This window comes from Diplodia seriata, assembly GCF_021436955.1.
Source record: "Diplodia seriata strain FDS-637 chromosome Unknown scaffold_1, whole genome shotgun sequence".
In the NCBI taxonomy this organism is placed as follows: Eukaryota; Fungi; Ascomycota; class Dothideomycetes; order Botryosphaeriales; family Botryosphaeriaceae; genus Diplodia; species Diplodia seriata.
The window spans coordinates 1,896,707-1,913,607 of record NW_027117308.1 but is presented as its reverse complement, the minus strand read 5'-3'; the positions used below and the strand labels follow the sequence as shown (position 1 = coordinate 1,913,607).

Here is a 16,901-nt window from a genome sequence, read left to right as displayed (position 1 = left end):
TCACTTGCCGAAACGTGTAGTGCTTCGTAGCCGCAAGCGACGGGAAGCGCGCAGAGCAACGCGTCGGATCAGACAAGCATGGTCTCACGTGTCTTCAGTTCCTCATCATCATGACGAATCGTACAGTGAGAGACACACACGCACGTGTTGTCAGTTCACGTCGAAACGTTTCTTGCCGACAAGGGTTTAGCCAGGAGCAGCCGTTAAGTGACATCTCACATACCGGCCTTTCTTACGTTGAGCAAAAACGGCCTCGCATGGTGGAGCTGTGCAGATGTATTGTCGGAACAAGCCGCCTACATTTGATACCGTCGCACCAGCAGGGAAAAGAATATGTATGCATGCGGGCCTCCCGCAGCGACAGGCGCCCCTGTCCCTGTACACATCTTGCACGACCGTTCCGGCAGCCCGGCCACCCGCCGCGCCGCCCACACTAGGTTGATATCAGTGATCGCGGCCGGCATGTTCCTTCCTCCTCCCCGCACGGTTCCTGCGCCCATGGCCTGCAAGATTCGCCCTGCTGTGATGAGTCTAGGCGTGCCGCAGGCAAGCCACTGCCGTGCGATGGGCGCCAAAGCTACAGAGCATGTTCGGACGCGCAACCAATGTCATGTCGCGGCTCATGGGCCACAGGAAGGAAAAAGATAATCGTAGGTGTGAGATGCATTTGCGCCATTCCGAAAGCCGGGTTGCGTTTGCTGCGGAATATCGCTTCGCTGGCTGCGTCAGCAAAACAAACTATCGGCGACCAGACTGGGCCCGACTAGCTACTAGAAAGACTTGTTTCCTGGCGCCTAGGAGAGAGACTGTAGATCCGCTGGCCGCTGGCAGACTGGTTTCGTGTAAAGCAGGCGGATCCGCGCCGGAGCTCGCAGCGTCAGGCCTACGCATGTCAGGTCAGGCCCATGCGGATACCCGTCGGATCAAATTTGAGCAACCAACGCCAGCAAAGCTTGGCTAGGCAGGCGGGAGGTGACGGCGGTGGCGTGCGGGTGAGGTGGCGGGGAAAGTGCGAGAGAAGCCGGGCGTTGCACAGCCAAGAAGCGCGCCCATTCCGCGCCGGACAATTCCGATCTCCCGACTGCTTGGGCCGTCGCCAGGGTAGGAAGGGGGTGGTTTCGTGGTTGTGACGGGGGTTAATTCACGGCAGGGCGGCGTCAACATGGCTTTCCCGCACCACGCGCTTTCTGTCGCACGGTACAGGGGCAGTGAAATTCAACAACACTGTCTACCGCGCTCACAACTTGGAGCTATTTTTCTCGACAATCTGAATGTCAGTGAAGGGAATGCCGAGATACTGCCACATGAAATGGAACCTTGGCCTTGTCAGTAATTCCGGGCCTTTGATGGTGACAGCGCTCAACCTACCGGTCACTTCCAAAGAACGGCTCTTCCTCGCCCTTATCATTGCGCACCCAGAACCACGGGCATCCGAAGGCGCCCTGGTCAAGAGCCTTTTGGGTGTTGTCCGACAGCTTTTTCTTGTACTCGGCCGTGCTGGCCCCTTCGATGATGCGCTTCACGTCTTCGGATGAGAAGTGACGGCCCAAGGCCTTGGCCAGCAGCTCAGGCCTGCTCACGTCCTTGCCTTCCTCAAACATGGCGATGAACAGTTCGCGAAAGCTGGCTTCGTATTTGTCTTGAGGAAAGGATTCCTTTACGTAGGCCATACAGCGTTGAGGCTGCGCAGCATGAGCGAAAGGGCGGGCGCTTGGCCAGAGGAGACTTACGAGCAACGACAGGATGGGAAAGAAGCCGGGAACCTCCATTTTTGGACATCCAAAGTAGGCCTTCGCGCGTTTACTGTCGTAAGGGCTGTACTTGGCCTTGTTCGGCAGGGTCCACGGTGGTTTGTTGCCTGTTTAGATCAATGATTGCATGGCAGCGCCAAGAAAGGCAGGCTTCTTACCGCTGCCGACGTTGATTCCTCCAAGGAACACAGGGTGGAATCTGAGTGCGTTAGTGGATAAACCAGCGTTGCTCTATGAAAGGACACACTCGACGTCTACTGCATGAGAGGCCAAGGCGGATCGGGTCTTCAGCAGGTAGTGTATGGCGAAGTACGAATAAGGAGACACTAAACTCAGGTCAATCTACAGACGCGGGCAAGAAAGGCAACGAGTACGAACCGCAGTCAATATAGGCATCGATTTTGCCTCCCATGACGCAGATTTGGGGCAGAGCTCGTCAGGATGCGGAGGGAGCGGCAATGGAGCAGCGAGGGGCGGGTTATAGGTAATCCGGGGAAGCAACCGAGGCTGCCGAGATGTGGGGCGCGTGTGGACGGTGAACGACGCGTGCTTCGTCGCGTCACACTCCGACGCGCCAAGGCTCAACCACCCACTTGCGCGTCCAGAAGACTCGTGAACCTCGGACGAGGCAGGTTCTACGCAACATGGTTTGACGTTCCGTGTCGTCGCAGTATCGCGTCTTGCGGGCCGGTGGCGGGGCAGCCGAGGTGTGTCGGCCATTGCATCACTAATCATCCTCCACCAGCTCCTACCGCCCAAGCTAACATCTCACCCGTCGCCGCGCAGATGGTGTCACAAGCCGACATCTTTACGTCCTTGCAACGACTGAACCAGCAAACTCTCCCAACCAACACCATGGACGGCTCCAAGCGCGTGGCCCTCGTCATCGGCGCATCCAGAGGCATGGGGCGCCAGGTTGCCATCGACCTCGCCACGGCTGGCTATCGGGGTGAGCTGTGCTCCCGTCGGCCGTATTTTGAGACATTGCGCTCACCTCACGAGCAGTCGTTGTATCCGCGAAAACAACTTCGGACGCATCCAAAGCTTATCCATTCCCGCCTGACCCCAATTCACCGCAGTCCACCATTGACACTGTAGCACGCGAGATACAGGAGGCTGGTGGAGACGCGCTTGCCATTGCCGCCGATACTCGCGACCCCGATGCCGTGAAGAAGATGGTCGACCAAGCCGTGGCCTCCTTTGGCCGCCTCGACGTCCTGATCTATAACTCCGGCGCCATCTGGTGGGCTTCGGTCGAGAACACCCCGGTCAAGCGGTTCAAGCTGATGCAGCAAGTCAATGTCGAAGGCTTGTACAGCACTATTCAAGCCGCTCTGCCTCACTTCAGGAACCAGGGCTGGAGAGGACGCATTGTCGTTGTCAGCCCTCCCATATATTCACGCTTCTTCCGAGGCAAGACAGCCTATGCCATGGGCAAGGTTGCCATGAGCGTGCTAACGAAAGGACTGGCCATGGACTTTGCTCGTGAAGGCAAGAACAACATGGCCATTTCCAGCATATGGGTTGCCACAGCCATCCAAAGCGCTGCCACGGTTGGCAAGGAGGACGTGCTCAGTGACCTGCGGAAGCCGGTAAGTCCTGGCGCTCTGGTTTCCGGAAAGCAACTAAGAATAGACCCAAGACAATATTCTCTGATGCCGTCTTGGCCATGCTTCGAGCTCCCGCAGCCGACATCAACGGCTGTTTGGAGATAGATGAAGACTTCCTTCGCAAAACCGGTGTTACCGACTTTTCCAAGTACAGTCTGGTGCCTGGGTCCAGCCCAAGGCGAATCATGCCCGCTGAATTCCCGGATCTAACCGTCACGGAACAAGACGACGAAGGGCGACGAATGGACAGTCACAAATCGAGAATGTCAAGAATGTAGACTTCCGCGCGGCTCCTGTTTGGGCTTGTGCCAAGCTACGAAGTCTTCTTCCAAGAGTGAGAAGTCATTCTATTTTCTTCAAGACACGGCAGCCAACAAACGGCTTAATCATTCTCTTCACCAATGCATATTCAGTCAGACTGCTGGATACACCTTGATTCGGTAAAGCAACTATCAATGCCATCTACTTGCTTAGCCCAAGGTTTTCCGCCAAGCGCTCATTTTGTGATACCACAGGTATTTACTCTCGCACCTCGCCGTTCCTTACATGTGCTCCTTCTAGACCCTTGGCAGGGCTCTCTTGCGCGGCAACATCGATATTTGCCGCGACACCAAGCATTTCGATCTCGCCTTCAGCTACTTTCCTAAGGTCCGTTTCATTCCGCCGCGTCAACAATGCTCGCTTTCTGTAGCGCGCGTCCAGAGTGGTGTATGTTTACGGGCCGGAACAAAAGCTCGTCCTCAGTCCAGACTTGTGACTTCCTTTGCGCCTCACCAGAGTCCACTCATTTGACGCGGTAAGATACAGCTCGCTTCGAAGATCCACTCATTGTTCTTCACTTCACCTCTCTCTATCCGCCCACCAAGGAAAGTATCAAGTACCCTTTCACTCGTGACTAACCCTTAGGCTGCCGGGTAGCTGTCCAGGATGGGCGCACCCAACAATGCGCGCTTCAGCGCATGGGTAAGTATTTTCCTCACCTTGCTGATCTCAGCCTTCGTGTCGGCTATTCCAGCACCTCCATCAGCTACTCCATCTTCTGGAGCCGCCGGCACCCAGTTGACATCCACGACGGGCAACACTTGCCCCAATTCTGCAACCAATCCTTACATTCTAGGTCCGAGGGGATTTCACTACAGACTCAAGTGCAGCACCGATCAGTTCGGAGGAGATTACAGGAATGAGGGTAACCACGCTGACATCCGTGAATGCATCCCGATTTGCGACGCGGAAGCGCAGTGTGTCGCCGTTACCTGGGAATTCGCAACTGGTAACCGTGCCGATGGTGGAAGGTGCTATTTCAAATCGGTCAACGTTCAACAAACGAGCAAGAGCACTGTCGATGTTGCGGTCTGCGAAGACTGTCCTGGAATCAAGTGCCCGGGTGACGAGGGAAAATACGCGACTTCCTATGGCAAACAGTTCAAGCTTACTTGCGACAGAGAACCGTACGGTGCGTTGTCTGGCGCGATTTATGGAGTGGCGATTGTGTTGATGACCAAATCTAGGCGATAACGTGAACGATGGCAGCACCAACACGATATACAACACAGACATCAACGGTTGCTTGAATTCCTGCGGTGCAAATCCGGCTTGCTTCTCCGCTTCATTGTCCGGAAGTACCTGCTACCTTAAGACGACGACAACGAATCCGAATTACTCTTCCAACCCAGGCGTTCTTGCCTGGGTCTATGCTGGCCCGCCGATCAGTTCAACGACGCTCTCTGCGACGACTGCAACCAGCACTGCCAGCACTCCCACGACCAGCACTGCCACCACTCCCACGACGCCGCCGGCCACTACGCCTACGGACACCGCTCGCGGCTGTTCCAAATACTACACGGTTAAGAGCGGCGATGGTTGCCAGGCTATTCTAGATGCAAACGGGATAACATTCCAGCAGTTTTATGCGTGGAACCCATCTGTTGGAAACAATTGCCAAAACTTACAGATCGGAAGTGCCTACTGCGTGGCCATGAATCCTTCTACCTCTTCATCCGCTCCACCGACTACAACCACTACTTCCAGCGCTTCATCAACCTCAAGCTCTTCCTCCACAGGCACCGCCGCTTCTAGCTGTTCCAAATACTACACGGTCAAAAGTGGCGACAATTGCCAGGCCATCTCGGATGCAAACGGGATAACACTTCAGCAGTTCTATGCGTGGAACCCATCGGTTGGAAGCACTTGTCAAAACTTACAGGTCGGAACTGCCTACTGCGTGGCCATGGGTCCTGCTACTACTACCACCGCTCCGCCCACTACTTCGAGCGCTTCGTCTACCTTAAGCTCTTCCGCAGGCACCGCTTCTAGCTGTTCCAAATACTACACGGTCAAAAGTGGCGACAATTGCCAGGCTATCTCGGATGCAAACGGAATAACACTCCAGCAGTTCTATGCGTGGAACCCATCGGTTGGAAGCACTTGCCAAAACTTGCAGGTCGGGACTGCCTACTGCGTGGCTATGGGTCCTGCTACTTCATCCACTTCCTCGAGTGCCACCACCGCCACCGCTCCGCCGACTACCACCACCACTTCTAGCCCTTCGTCAGCCTCAAGCTCTTCTGCAGGTGCTGCTTCTAGCTGTTCCAAATATTATACGGTTAAGAGCGGCGATGGTTGTCAGGCTATTCTGGATGCAAACGGGATAACATTCCAGCAGTTTTATGCGTGGAATCCATCTGTTGGAAACAATTGCCAAAACTTACAGATCGGAAGTGCCTACTGCGTAGCCATGGGACCTGCTACTTCTTCATCCACTTTGGGGACCACTACTGTTACCACGGGTGCTACGACGGCAACTACTACAACAAGCGCAAGCAGCTCCTCATCGGCGCCTCATGTCTGTCCTGGGGACAACAATGCGATTGTGTACAGTGGATCGAGAGCATTTCAGCTCCTTTGCGCTAAGGACAGTAAAGACGGTAAGCTCTTCACCAATACTCGCACCGGAGATTTGGCTAAATCAAAAAAGGCGAATACTTCAGTTTCTCAGACAACCCCAACGCACAGGACAACAATGATAGGTGTCGTGACCGCTGTATTGCGACACCTGGCTGCGCATTGGCTGTCTATTACGAGGATGCCTGCTACGTCAAACATCAAGGCTCGGCTTTGGTGAACTGTCCTGACTGTGAACTTTGGCAGGATGCGGCGTCGACTCTACCGGTAGACTGCCCAGCCAATGATTATGCCATGTTCGTCCAGGGTGGATACTACTTTCAGCTTCGATGCAACACACAGAACAGCGGTAAGTGGAACTTTCAGAGCCGGCAGTTTCTTGAACTAACGGCCGACGACAGGGGGAAATCTGGTCACGCAAACTGCGAGTAGCTATGAACAGTGCGCATTACAGTGTGCAAATAACCCTTCATGTAATTCGGCAAGTTTCCAAGGCAATACCTGCTGGCAAAAAGCATCGGCCACCATGGATTCCACAAGTGGATATGCTGTCGTCAAGTTGCGGGCTGTTTCATCAGGCTCGTCGACTGCAACAACGCCGACTGGCACTACCTCAAGCGTCACTGGCTCGAGTACCACTGCTTCAACTGGCACCTCGACTTCCACTGCCTCAAGCGTCACTGGCTCGAGTGCCACTACTTTGACTGGAACTACCTCGACTGCCACTGGCTCGAGCGCTACTGGCTCGAGTGCCACTACTTTGACTGGAACTACCTCGAGCGCCACTGGCTCGAGCGCCACTGGCTCGAGTACCACTACTCTGATTGGAACTACTTCGACTGCCACCACTGCCACAGGTCCGCCAGCCACTACCCCCACAGATACCGCTCGCGGATGTCCCAAATACTATACAGTCAAGAATGGCGATAGTTGTCAGGCTATCTTGGATTCGAATGCAATTACTTTCGCCCAATTCTACACATTAAACCCGTCGGTTGGAAACGATTGCCAAAACTTGCAGATTGGGTCTGCCTACTGCGTGGCTGCTCCGTCTTCGATAACCACCACTTCGACATCGAGCTCCTTCTCGACCTCGACGTCGTCCGGGAGTTCGCCTTCGTCCTCGCTCTCCTCCTCGCCAACTTCTTCAACCAACGCTCCGCCGGCCACTACCCCCACAGATACCGCTCGCGGATGTCCTAAATACTACACAGTTAAGAGCGGCGACAGTTGCCAGGCAATTTTGGACTCAAACGGAATCTCCTTCTCACAATTTTACTCACTGAACCCATCAGTTGGGAATGACTGCCAAAACTTGCTGCCTGGGTATGCCTATTGTGTGGCTGCTCCGGCCTCTTCGACGACGACAACGGCCTCCTCCACGGGCTCCTCCACGGGCTCCTCCACAGGCTCCTCCACAGGCTCCTCCACAGGCTCCTCCACAGGCTCCTCCACAGGCCCCTCCACGGGCCCCTCCACGGGCTCTTCCACGGGCCCCTCCACGGGCCCCTCCACGGGCCTCTCCACGGGCCCCTCCACGGGCCCCTCCACGGGCTCCTCAACGGGCTCCTCCACGGGCTCTTCCACGGGCTCCTCCACGGGCCCCTCCACGGGCTCTTCCACGGGCCCCTCCACGGGCTCCTCAACGGGCTCCTCCATGGGCTCCTCAACGGGCTCCTCCATGGGCTCCTCAACGGTCTCCACGGCATCGACAACTGTGACCACGTCCACAACGACGACCACGGCGACTGCAAGCCCTTCGGTAGTCTCATACACGTGCTCTAGCAACGCTGATGTCATCCTGCGTACATCAAATGGTGCCCAATTCCAGCTCATTTGCGGCAAATCCAGCGGTGGTAAGTGATGAAAGAGCCCCACACTACTTACAGTACAGGACTGACAAGCATTAGTTACGCCCATTTCAAGTGCACCTGGAAGTTCTTATCAGGACTGCGCCAATCAGTGCTCGGCAGTATCGGGGTGTCTGTCCGTCCAGTATAGCAACAGCATGTGTACATTCAGAGGAACCGCTAACCTTGAACTGACCAATGGTGATTCCATGGTGAGGCTGTCGGATGCTGCATCTCCAGCATCCTGTACGGCAGACGATCGAAAGGTGTTCACTGCGAACGGTTATTCTTCCCAGATTCGGTGTAATACGGCTCCCGCTGGTAAGCTCCCTAAACACCTGTGTTGAACGCATGCTAAGCGCTTGCTGCAGGTGCCTCTCTACGGTCAAATTCGGCGGCTAGTTTCCGGGAATGTGGTCAGCAGTGCGCAGCCAACAGTGACTGCAACTCGGCTGTCTTCACCGGTACGGCCTGCCAACAGTATGCTGCAATGACTGTCGGCAGCAGCACTGGCACCAACTCCATCGTTAAAATCGACACTCCTCCCGCTCTCTCCTGCCCGGGTGATCTTGGAAGGTCTATATTTGTGAACAGCAAGACGTTCTACCTCTGGTGTGGGTTTCAACCAGGCGGCAGTGTGAACATTGGGAGCCTTGCACCTGGGAACGGGGTCACCACGCCTGATCAATGCCTCTACTGGTGCAATAAAAACTACCCAACTCAGTGCGACGCATCCATATTTTCCCAAAGCGGAGTCTGCCAAGCCAACCAGGGCGACAACGGTGACAACAATGCACTTGCTGGTGCTCAAGTTTTCAGAACTCGTTCACCACCAGCCTCCACAGCTACAACAGCGACCCCATCCACGGCAACGACCCAATCGACGGCTGCGACGACTACCCAATCGACGGCTGCGACGACCACCCAATCGACGGCTGCGACGACCCAATCGACGGCCACGAGCCCAAGTACCACTACGTTAACGGCTACAACAACCGCAACCACCAGTACTTCGTCGCCATTAGCATGTCCCCAAGATGCCGGCAAGTCTTTAACCTCAAGTGGTAAAAAGTACTGGCTTTACTGCGATGTTCAACCTGGGGGAAGCTTTAACTTAGGAGCCGGATCATCGAAGACAAATGTTGCGAGTGTTGAGGATTGCTTAAAATTCTGCACGGATGGTTTCGGGACAACATGTGATGTAGCAATCTTGGACGTTTCAAACACCTGCCAGTGTAAGCAAAACTTTAACACGGAACGAAATACCTTAAAGGGGGCTAGAGTTATGATGGCTCAAGATCCGGGGTCTTCTACGCCTAGTACTACAACGACTACAACAGCAACAACTCCAAGCACGGCCACGACGGGGACGACTCAAAGCACAGCCACGACGGGGACCACTCCAAGCACGGCCACGACGGGGACGACTCAAAGCACGGCCACGACGGGGACAACTCAAAGCATAGCCACGACGGGGACGACTCCAAGTACAGCAACGACGGGGACAACTCAAAGCACAGCCACGACGGGGACCACTCCAAGCACGGCAACGACGGGGACCACTCCAAGCACGGCAACGACGGGGACCACTCCAAGCACGGCAACGATGGGGACCACTCAAAGCACAGCCACGACGGGGACCACTCCAAGCACGGCAACGACGGGAACCACAGCCAGTTCAAACTCGGGATCCTCGGGATCCTCTTCCTCAGCACCATCCACGACATCGTCGCCTACGACATCGGCGTCATCTAGCAGCAGCAGTTCCTCGTCCCCAAGTACTGCAACAACTGGATCCACCACAGAGGCGTCCTCCTCCTCGTCCCCCAGTACTGCAACAACCGCAACGACAGGGATCTCCACAGGGACCTCCACGGCTTCCTCCACGGCTTCATCAACCACAGGGGCGTCCTCTTCCTCGTCCCCAAGTACTGCAACAACCGGGACGACAGGGACTCCCACGGATTCCTCAACGGCTTCCTCCTCAACCACAGGGGCGTCCTCCCCGTCCCCAAGTACTGCAACAACCGTGACGACAGGGACTCCCACGGATTCCTCAACCACAGGGGCGCTCACAGGAACCACCACCAGCATCACTCAAACTTCGGCTGGCACCTCGACTTCGGCTGGAACCTCGAATTCGGCTGGTACCTCGACTTCGGCTGGTACCTCGAATTCGGCTGGTACCTCGACTTCGACCACCGCAAGCACTAGCACTCCTACATCGGCACTGGCATGCCCCCAGGATTCCCGCACGCCTATAACAGTAGGATCGAAAACGTACTGGCTTTACTGCGACGTTGAACCCGGAAATAGTTTCAACTTGCCACCAACATCTTCCAAAACCAACGTTGCCACGGTAGAGGAGTGTTTACAATTCTGCACTGACGGTTTCGGAACGAGATGTGATGTAGCAATTTTGAATAGTTCAAACACCTGTCAGTGCAAGGAAAAGTTCAACACCGAGCTGAACAAGTTAACGGGGGCTAGAGTCATGTTGGCTAGAGACCCGAGTACAGTTCCAACCAGCTCGAATCCAACAACGAGCTCGAATCCAACAACAACTGCAACAACGAGCTCGAATCCAACAACAACTGCAACAACGAGCTCAAATTCAGCCACGAGCTCGAATCCAACAACTGCAACAACCAGCTCAAATCCAGCCACGAGCTCGAATCCAACAACGAGCTCAAATTCAGCCACGAGCTCGAATCCAACAACTGCAACAACCAGCTCAAATCCAGCCACGAGCTCGAATCCAACAACGAGCTCAAATTCAGCCACGAGCTCGAATCCAACAACTGCAACAACCAGCTCAAATCCAGCCACGAGCTCGAATCCAACCACGAGCTCAAATCCAACCACGAGCTCGAATCCAACAACTGCAACAACCAGCTCAAATCCAACCACGAGCTCGAATCCAACCACGAGCTCAAATCCAACAACGAGCTCGAATCCAACAACTGCAACAACCAGCTCAAATCCAACCACGAGCTCGACCAACACGGTTTCCAGTACTTCCCCTCCCCCCGTAACGAGCAGCATATCCGCTTCCTCCTTCACCGCCTCGACGCTTAGCACACCCACTAGCCCATCGTCCACGAGCTCCTCCGGCACTTCGATCATCACTTCCTCGTCCACCGCCTCGACGCTTAGCACAATCACTGGCTCATCGTCCACGAGCTCCACCGGCACTTCGATCATCACTTCCTCCACTGCAACCGCCCCGCCGGCCAACACGCCTTCTGATACCGCCTCCGGCTGCTCTAAGTATTATGAAATCGCTAGCGGTGATACTTGCCAGGGTGTCTTAGATGATAACGGAATAACGTTTTCACAGCTTTATGCATGGAATCCATCTATAGGAGACAATTGCCAATTCTTGCAGATCGGCTATGCATATTGTGTAGCTGCTCCGGTTACCTCGAGAACTATCACTTCAACGGGTTCCACATCAACGGCTTCCATTACCTTTTCCAGCTCCTCTAGCCCCTCCTCTAGTACGAGTACCTCTTTCAACTCAAATCCAACAACGAGTTCAGCATCAACAAGCTCAAGTCCGAATCCAACGGCGAGCTCTACCAACACGGCTTCTGGCTCCTCTTCCAGCTCCTCCTCCTTTGGAACGAGTACTTCTCCTTCCTCCGTAACAGGCACTTCTTCATTCTCCTCCTCTAGAACGGACGCTTCTCCTTCCTCTACATTTTCCGGCATGAGTACTTCTTCTTCCTCCTTCCCAACGGGTACAATAAGCACTTCTTCTACGCCAGGCACCGCTTCATCCATTTCCAGCACTTCCGCTTCCTTCTCCACCACCGCCTCAACGCTTAGCACTATCACCGGCACTTCCACCGGCACTTCCACCGGCACTTCGACCGGCACTTCGACCGTCTCTTCCTCCACTACGACCGCAACGCCGGCTAATGCGCCTGCTGACACTACTCCCGGATGCCCCAAATTCTATACCGTCGCTGACGGTGATAGCTGCCAGGCTATCTTCGATCAGAACGGGATAACGTTCGCACAGTTCTACTCATGGAACCCGTCAGTTGGAAACGATTGCCAGTTCTTACAGATCGGGGTTGCCTACTGCGTGGCTGTTCCGACCACCGCTTCGACGACCAGTTCAGCCTCGAGCTCCTCGTCAGCGCCATCCACGACGGCGACATCGTCTAGTAACAGCTATTCCTCCTCCACAGCACCATCCACGATGGCGACATCGTCCAGCTCTTCCTCCCCGTCACCCTCCTCATCCTCAGCGTCGCCAACTTCCTCCTCCTCAGCGTCGTCCACTTCCCAGTCCTCGTCCACCTCCTCTTCCTCGTTCTCCGCCACTGGCTCCGCCTCACCGTCATCGAGTAGTTTGAGTTTATCCACGACTGACACCCGCTCCTCGTCGATAACAGGTGTAACCTCATCACCAGCACCTACTTCGTCAGCAACCACTCCGCCGGACACCGCTCGTGGCTGTTCCAAATCCTACACGGTTAAAAGCGGCGATACTTGCCAGGCTGTGTTAGACTCGAACAAGATAACGTTCACCCAGTTCTACGCATGGAATCCGTCTGTTGGAAACGATTGCCAATTCTTGCAGATTGGAGTCGCCTACTGCGTGGCCAGCCCGACCTCAACAACCAACACGGCCAGCTCAAGTACATCGAGCTCAAGCAGCGGCACCAGCGCTTCAACATCCTTGTCTTCTTTGACGGGCTCCAGGACAACTGAGACTTCTGCCGGCACAGTGACTACTTCGTCAGTCACGCCATCGGTCAGTTCCTCGAACCTAGCCAGTTCAACTACGATTCCGAGCAGCTCCACTTCTACATCTGCTCCGTCTTGTCTTCCTACGCCCGGCCTACTTTACACAAGTGCCAATGGTATATCTTACCGGATCATCTGCGACACGGACAACGGGGTGAATAGTTACACCAATGTCCCAGCTGCAAGCAATCCCGCCATGTGTGCTGAGGCGTGTTCCATGGACAGCATGTGTCAATCTGCCAGCTACAGCTCCAACTGCTGGCTGAAGAGTTCTCCTGGTACCCCCGGGCCCAGCAATGTCGGAACCATCCTTATCCAGTTCGTTGGTTCCTCGAGCTCGGCTGGATCCTCGACTACATGGTCGACAACGTCGGGGTCAGCAACCTCTGGGTCAAGCTCCTCCGTATCTGATACTACAAAGTCTTCATCGACCCTGACTGGAAGTCAAAGCACATCGGGCAGTTCGGCTTCTATTAGTACTACAGCCTCTGGAAGCATCACGACGGAGACTGCTACAGCGGGTAGCTGGTCTACGTCGTACTCTACAACCACATCCAGCCCATCGATTCGCTCAACCACATCGACTGATAGTACTGCAAGCTCTACCACATTAACTGGAAATAACCAAAGTTCTATATCAATGAGTGGTGTAACACCATCTTTACCCACTGAATCCTCGAGCAGCCAAACTTCAACTTCCGCGCCCAGCTCCACATCAACGAGCAGTGCAAGCCAATCCTTACCTACTGGATCCACGAGCACTCAGAGTTCATCGGCTTCCGCTTCCAGTTCCACATCAACGGGTAGTGCAAACCCATCTTTGCCGAACGGATCCATGAGTACTCAGAGTTCATCAACTTCCGGGTCAACAGGATGGACTTCAAGTACAGCGAGTGGCAGCTCTAGTTCAACAACAGATACCGCTTCTAGCTGTTCCAAATCCTATACGGTTAAAAGCGGCGATACTTGCCAGGCTCTCTTCGACGAGTACGGGATAACATTCCCACAGTTCTATGCTTGGAATCCGTCAGTTGGGGATGACTGTCAGTTTTTACAAATTGGAGTTGCCTATTGTGTGGCTGGTGGACCGACCCCTTCGACGGCTAGCACAAATTCCCCAAGCTCGGGCATCTCAACTTCGATACCTGCGAGCACAAGTACTCTAAGCTCCCGTAGCTCCAGCCCAGCTGCATCAGGTACCTCGTCAAGCGCCGGCAGCTCTATTTCATCTACGTCGGATAGTAGGAATCCCTCTTCAAGTACTGGCAGCTCAAGTACTACTGCCTCTGCCAGTACGAGCTCCTCTGCTAGATCGGCCAGCTCAACTTCGTCTACGTCGGGCAGTTTGACTATTTCTTCGGCGCCATCTTCGGGTACATCAATCACAACAAGCACTAGCGGATCGCCAAGCTCTCCGACGACAGGTATTTCTAGCGTTTCGAGTACTGGCTCGTCGTCAGGGTCAAGTCTCTTGAATACCATTTCGTCCAGCTCAGCTTCGTCGTCCGTTTCGTCCCCTTCCAACACTGTCTCTTCTACGATTTCCTCTCCGATCACTTCCTCGTCCTCTGCGACGGCAACGCCATCTTGCCCGGCCTCAAATGGTCTGACGTTTGTGTCAGGCGGAGTCACCTTCAAGACCTACTGTGATAGTGATACACCAAGTGGTAAGTAGTCTTCCCATACGAACAACAGAGATGATGCTCACACTGGATAGTACTGGCGCTTTACGACCGCGCTGCCAATAGCATTTCCGACTGTGCGGCAATCTGTGCCCAAGATCCAATGTGTGCTGCCGCTACCTACACTTCCTACACTTCCCGCTGCTACATCAAGGGTAGATTGGGTATTGTCGAAGAAAGCACAGTTGGCACCGTTGTTATTGAGGCAATCCAAGTGTCGCCAAGTTCCTCAACCTCTTCATCTAGCGGCAGCACGTCCGTGGTATCCACAGCAATACCGACAACAATTGGCTCTTCGGGCACTTCCACCTCGGGTACATCGGCATCCGCCACGACTCCATCTTCAACGCCTTCTAGTATGCCTGCATGCCCCGAGTGGAACAACCGGCAGTATACAGCCAACGGAGTGACCTTTGAGATTCTCTGCAACACCGATAACGATGGTATGTCCGTTCCGACCCATGTGCGCCGCGAGTATATGCTTACCAAATGATCAGTGAACTCTTACACCGATGTCGCTGCCGATAATATTGCAGGTTGCACTGATGCATGCTCTGCCGACATAAGATGCCTTGCGGCAAGCTTCACATCTCGATGCTACTTGAAGTCGAGTGTAGGAAACCTTGTTGACGCAACTAAGGTCGGCACAATATTGCTTCGGCGCGTCTCCACCACCACTACCGGCTCAAGAAGCGCGACACCGAATATAGTGACATCTACTTACACTGGAATGTCATCGTCGGCCTCTTCTTGGAGTGGTTCAAGTGATTCAAGCTGGGCTTCTTCGACGGGGTCACTTTCAAGCACATTTGTCTCCTCTATTGCCTCTTCCCCGGGTACTTCATCGACCCAGTCATCGCCAAGTGCCTCAACCCTCTCAACTGGATCGTCATTTGTCTCGGTCACTTCTACTTCTACATCATCCGCAGGCGGAACTTTGACAACGAGGTCACCTTCAGCAAGTAGCAGCAGCCCTACTTCATCACCATCTGTGAGCCTTTCTACCGATTCCGGTACGGGCTCGGGATCGACATCAAGCACTGGGGCCACAGGCACGCCCGGCTCATCAAGCAGCTCAGCCATATCGATCAACAGCATGACAACAAGTCCAGCAAATGGAAATCCTACTTTATCCACCAGTTTTGTTTCAGACTCTCACCTTACGGGCCCAACATCAAGTTTGATCTTTAGTAGCACATCGTCCTCCGGCGGCTCCTTCATTTCTGAGAGCTCTGCTACTTCCACATGGACAGGTACTACTGGAACAACTTCTGGAAGCCAGTCAATTTCGACGCTGAGTGAGTCAATTATCACGAGAAGTACAGTTTCTACTACCACGCCAAGTTTGAGCCCCCGGAGTGATTCGACCTCTTCACAAACGGCGGGTACATTGTCTAGCTCGAATACTGCAACTTTCACACCAACAAGCAGCCCTCTGAGTGGTAGCTCAAGCGGTTCTACTCCAATCGTATCGACCATCTCTTCGAGCACTTCGACAATAATCAGTGGGAATGGGCAAACTTTAACACCGTCGGCTACATCTCAAAGTGCATCGGCTTCAGCAATTGGTAGCAGCTCTACATCCAGTGTTTCCATCGGTTCCCGCACAAGCACAGCAAGTGGTACCAGTCCTACCTTGTCACCATCTGCGAGTGTTTCTACCAGTTCTGGCACAAGCACAGCAAATGGTAGCAGCCCCACTTCGTCACAATCCGCGAGCCTTTCCACCGGTTCGGGGACAAGCATAGCGAGTGGTAGCGGGTCTATTTCTTCACCATCGCCCACGAGTGTTTCTAGCGGCTCAGGTTCATCCGCAACTGGGTCAGGCTCCAGCACAATTACCTGGACGCCCACGAACTCGCCAACGCCCGTCACTTGTCCCGCATCCAATGGCACGGAATATGATTCCCAGATGGTGCAGGACGCGGAGTTCTACCTCGAGTGCGGCGTGGATTACGAAGAAAATGACATCGAATTCCCGGAGGGCTACAAGATTTCCAAGCGCGCTCCTATCCAGGGAGTCAGCTTCAACGAATGCGTCGAGTTCTGCGCGCGTCTCTGCGAGTGCGTCTCGGTCAGTTACTCGCTCTCGGCTAAGATTTGCCAGCCGAAGAGCGGATTGGGAGCCAAGGTCAGGGCGTCCAGGACTAACGATATCATCAACGCTCGCCGGACACTGCCAGGCTGTGATACGAGCTTTTCTCTCAGCTTCAGCCCCACTAGCACCGGCCCGGCCATCTCTTCTTCGTCGTCGTCCAGCGGGAGCGGCAGCGGCAGCGTGCAGACCACGGCGGTGTCGCCGTCCGTGACAGCCAGCGCTTCCAGCACCACCAACATGAGTGGTTC

General features: G+C 54.6%; 8 protein-coding genes across 8 annotated transcripts; 3 read left to right on the top strand and 5 right to left on the bottom strand.

The window, feature by feature from the left end:
- Window positions 1–1,364: 1,364 nt before the first annotated feature.
- On the bottom strand, window positions 1,365–1,769 carry SLS55_000570 (uncharacterized protein; the record flags this gene model as incomplete). Its single annotated transcript, XM_066772081.1, has 2 exons — window positions 1,365–1,682; window positions 1,764–1,769. 2 exons carry the CDS (start codon window positions 1,767–1,769, stop codon window positions 1,365–1,367), a joined length of 324 nt encoding a protein of 107 aa, XP_066637360.1.
- Window positions 1,770–2,606: 837 nt separating this feature from the next.
- On the top strand, window positions 2,607–4,876 carry SLS55_000569 (uncharacterized protein; the record flags this gene model as incomplete). Its single annotated transcript, XM_066772080.1, has 6 exons — window positions 2,607–2,700; window positions 2,757–3,343; window positions 3,394–3,527; window positions 3,934–4,009; window positions 4,318–4,324; window positions 4,356–4,876. The coding sequence occupies 6 exons, from the start codon at window positions 2,607–2,609 to the stop codon at window positions 4,874–4,876; spliced, it is 1,419 nt and encodes a 472-aa protein (XP_066637359.1).
- A 1,820-nt stretch (window positions 4,877–6,696) lies between these two features.
- SLS55_000568 (uncharacterized protein) lies at window positions 6,697–7,192 on the top strand (the record flags this gene model as incomplete). The annotated part of the gene is made up of 2 exons (XM_066772079.1): window positions 6,697–6,703; window positions 6,822–7,192. 2 exons carry the CDS (start codon window positions 6,697–6,699, stop codon window positions 7,190–7,192), a joined length of 378 nt encoding a protein of 125 aa, XP_066637358.1.
- A 402-nt stretch (window positions 7,193–7,594) lies between these two features.
- Window positions 7,595–8,182, bottom strand: SLS55_000567 (uncharacterized protein; the record flags this gene model as incomplete). The annotated part of the gene is made up of 2 exons (XM_066772078.1): window positions 7,595–8,041; window positions 8,177–8,182. The coding sequence occupies 2 exons, from the start codon at window positions 8,180–8,182 to the stop codon at window positions 7,595–7,597; spliced, it is 453 nt and encodes a 150-aa protein (XP_066637357.1).
- Window positions 8,183–8,602: 420 nt separating this feature from the next.
- SLS55_000566 (uncharacterized protein) lies at window positions 8,603–9,180 on the top strand (the record flags this gene model as incomplete). The annotated part of the gene is made up of 2 exons (XM_066772077.1): window positions 8,603–8,608; window positions 8,932–9,180. The coding sequence occupies 2 exons, from the start codon at window positions 8,603–8,605 to the stop codon at window positions 9,178–9,180; spliced, it is 255 nt and encodes an 84-aa protein (XP_066637356.1).
- Window positions 9,181–9,729: 549 nt separating this feature from the next.
- SLS55_000565 (uncharacterized protein) lies at window positions 9,730–10,349 on the bottom strand (the record flags this gene model as incomplete). Its single annotated transcript, XM_066772076.1, has 2 exons — window positions 9,730–10,167; window positions 10,344–10,349. 2 exons carry the CDS (start codon window positions 10,347–10,349, stop codon window positions 9,730–9,732), a joined length of 444 nt encoding a protein of 147 aa, XP_066637355.1.
- Window positions 10,350–12,294: 1,945 nt separating this feature from the next.
- SLS55_000564 (uncharacterized protein) lies at window positions 12,295–12,668 on the bottom strand (the record flags this gene model as incomplete). The annotated part of the gene is made up of 2 exons (XM_066772075.1): window positions 12,295–12,539; window positions 12,665–12,668. The coding sequence occupies 2 exons, from the start codon at window positions 12,666–12,668 to the stop codon at window positions 12,295–12,297; spliced, it is 249 nt and encodes an 82-aa protein (XP_066637354.1).
- Window positions 12,669–12,717: 49 nt separating this feature from the next.
- SLS55_000563 (uncharacterized protein) lies at window positions 12,718–13,008 on the bottom strand (the record flags this gene model as incomplete). Its single annotated transcript, XM_066772074.1, has 2 exons — window positions 12,718–12,967; window positions 13,001–13,008. 2 exons carry the CDS (start codon window positions 13,006–13,008, stop codon window positions 12,718–12,720), a joined length of 258 nt encoding a protein of 85 aa, XP_066637353.1.
- Between the last annotated feature and the right edge of the window lie 3,893 nt (window positions 13,009–16,901).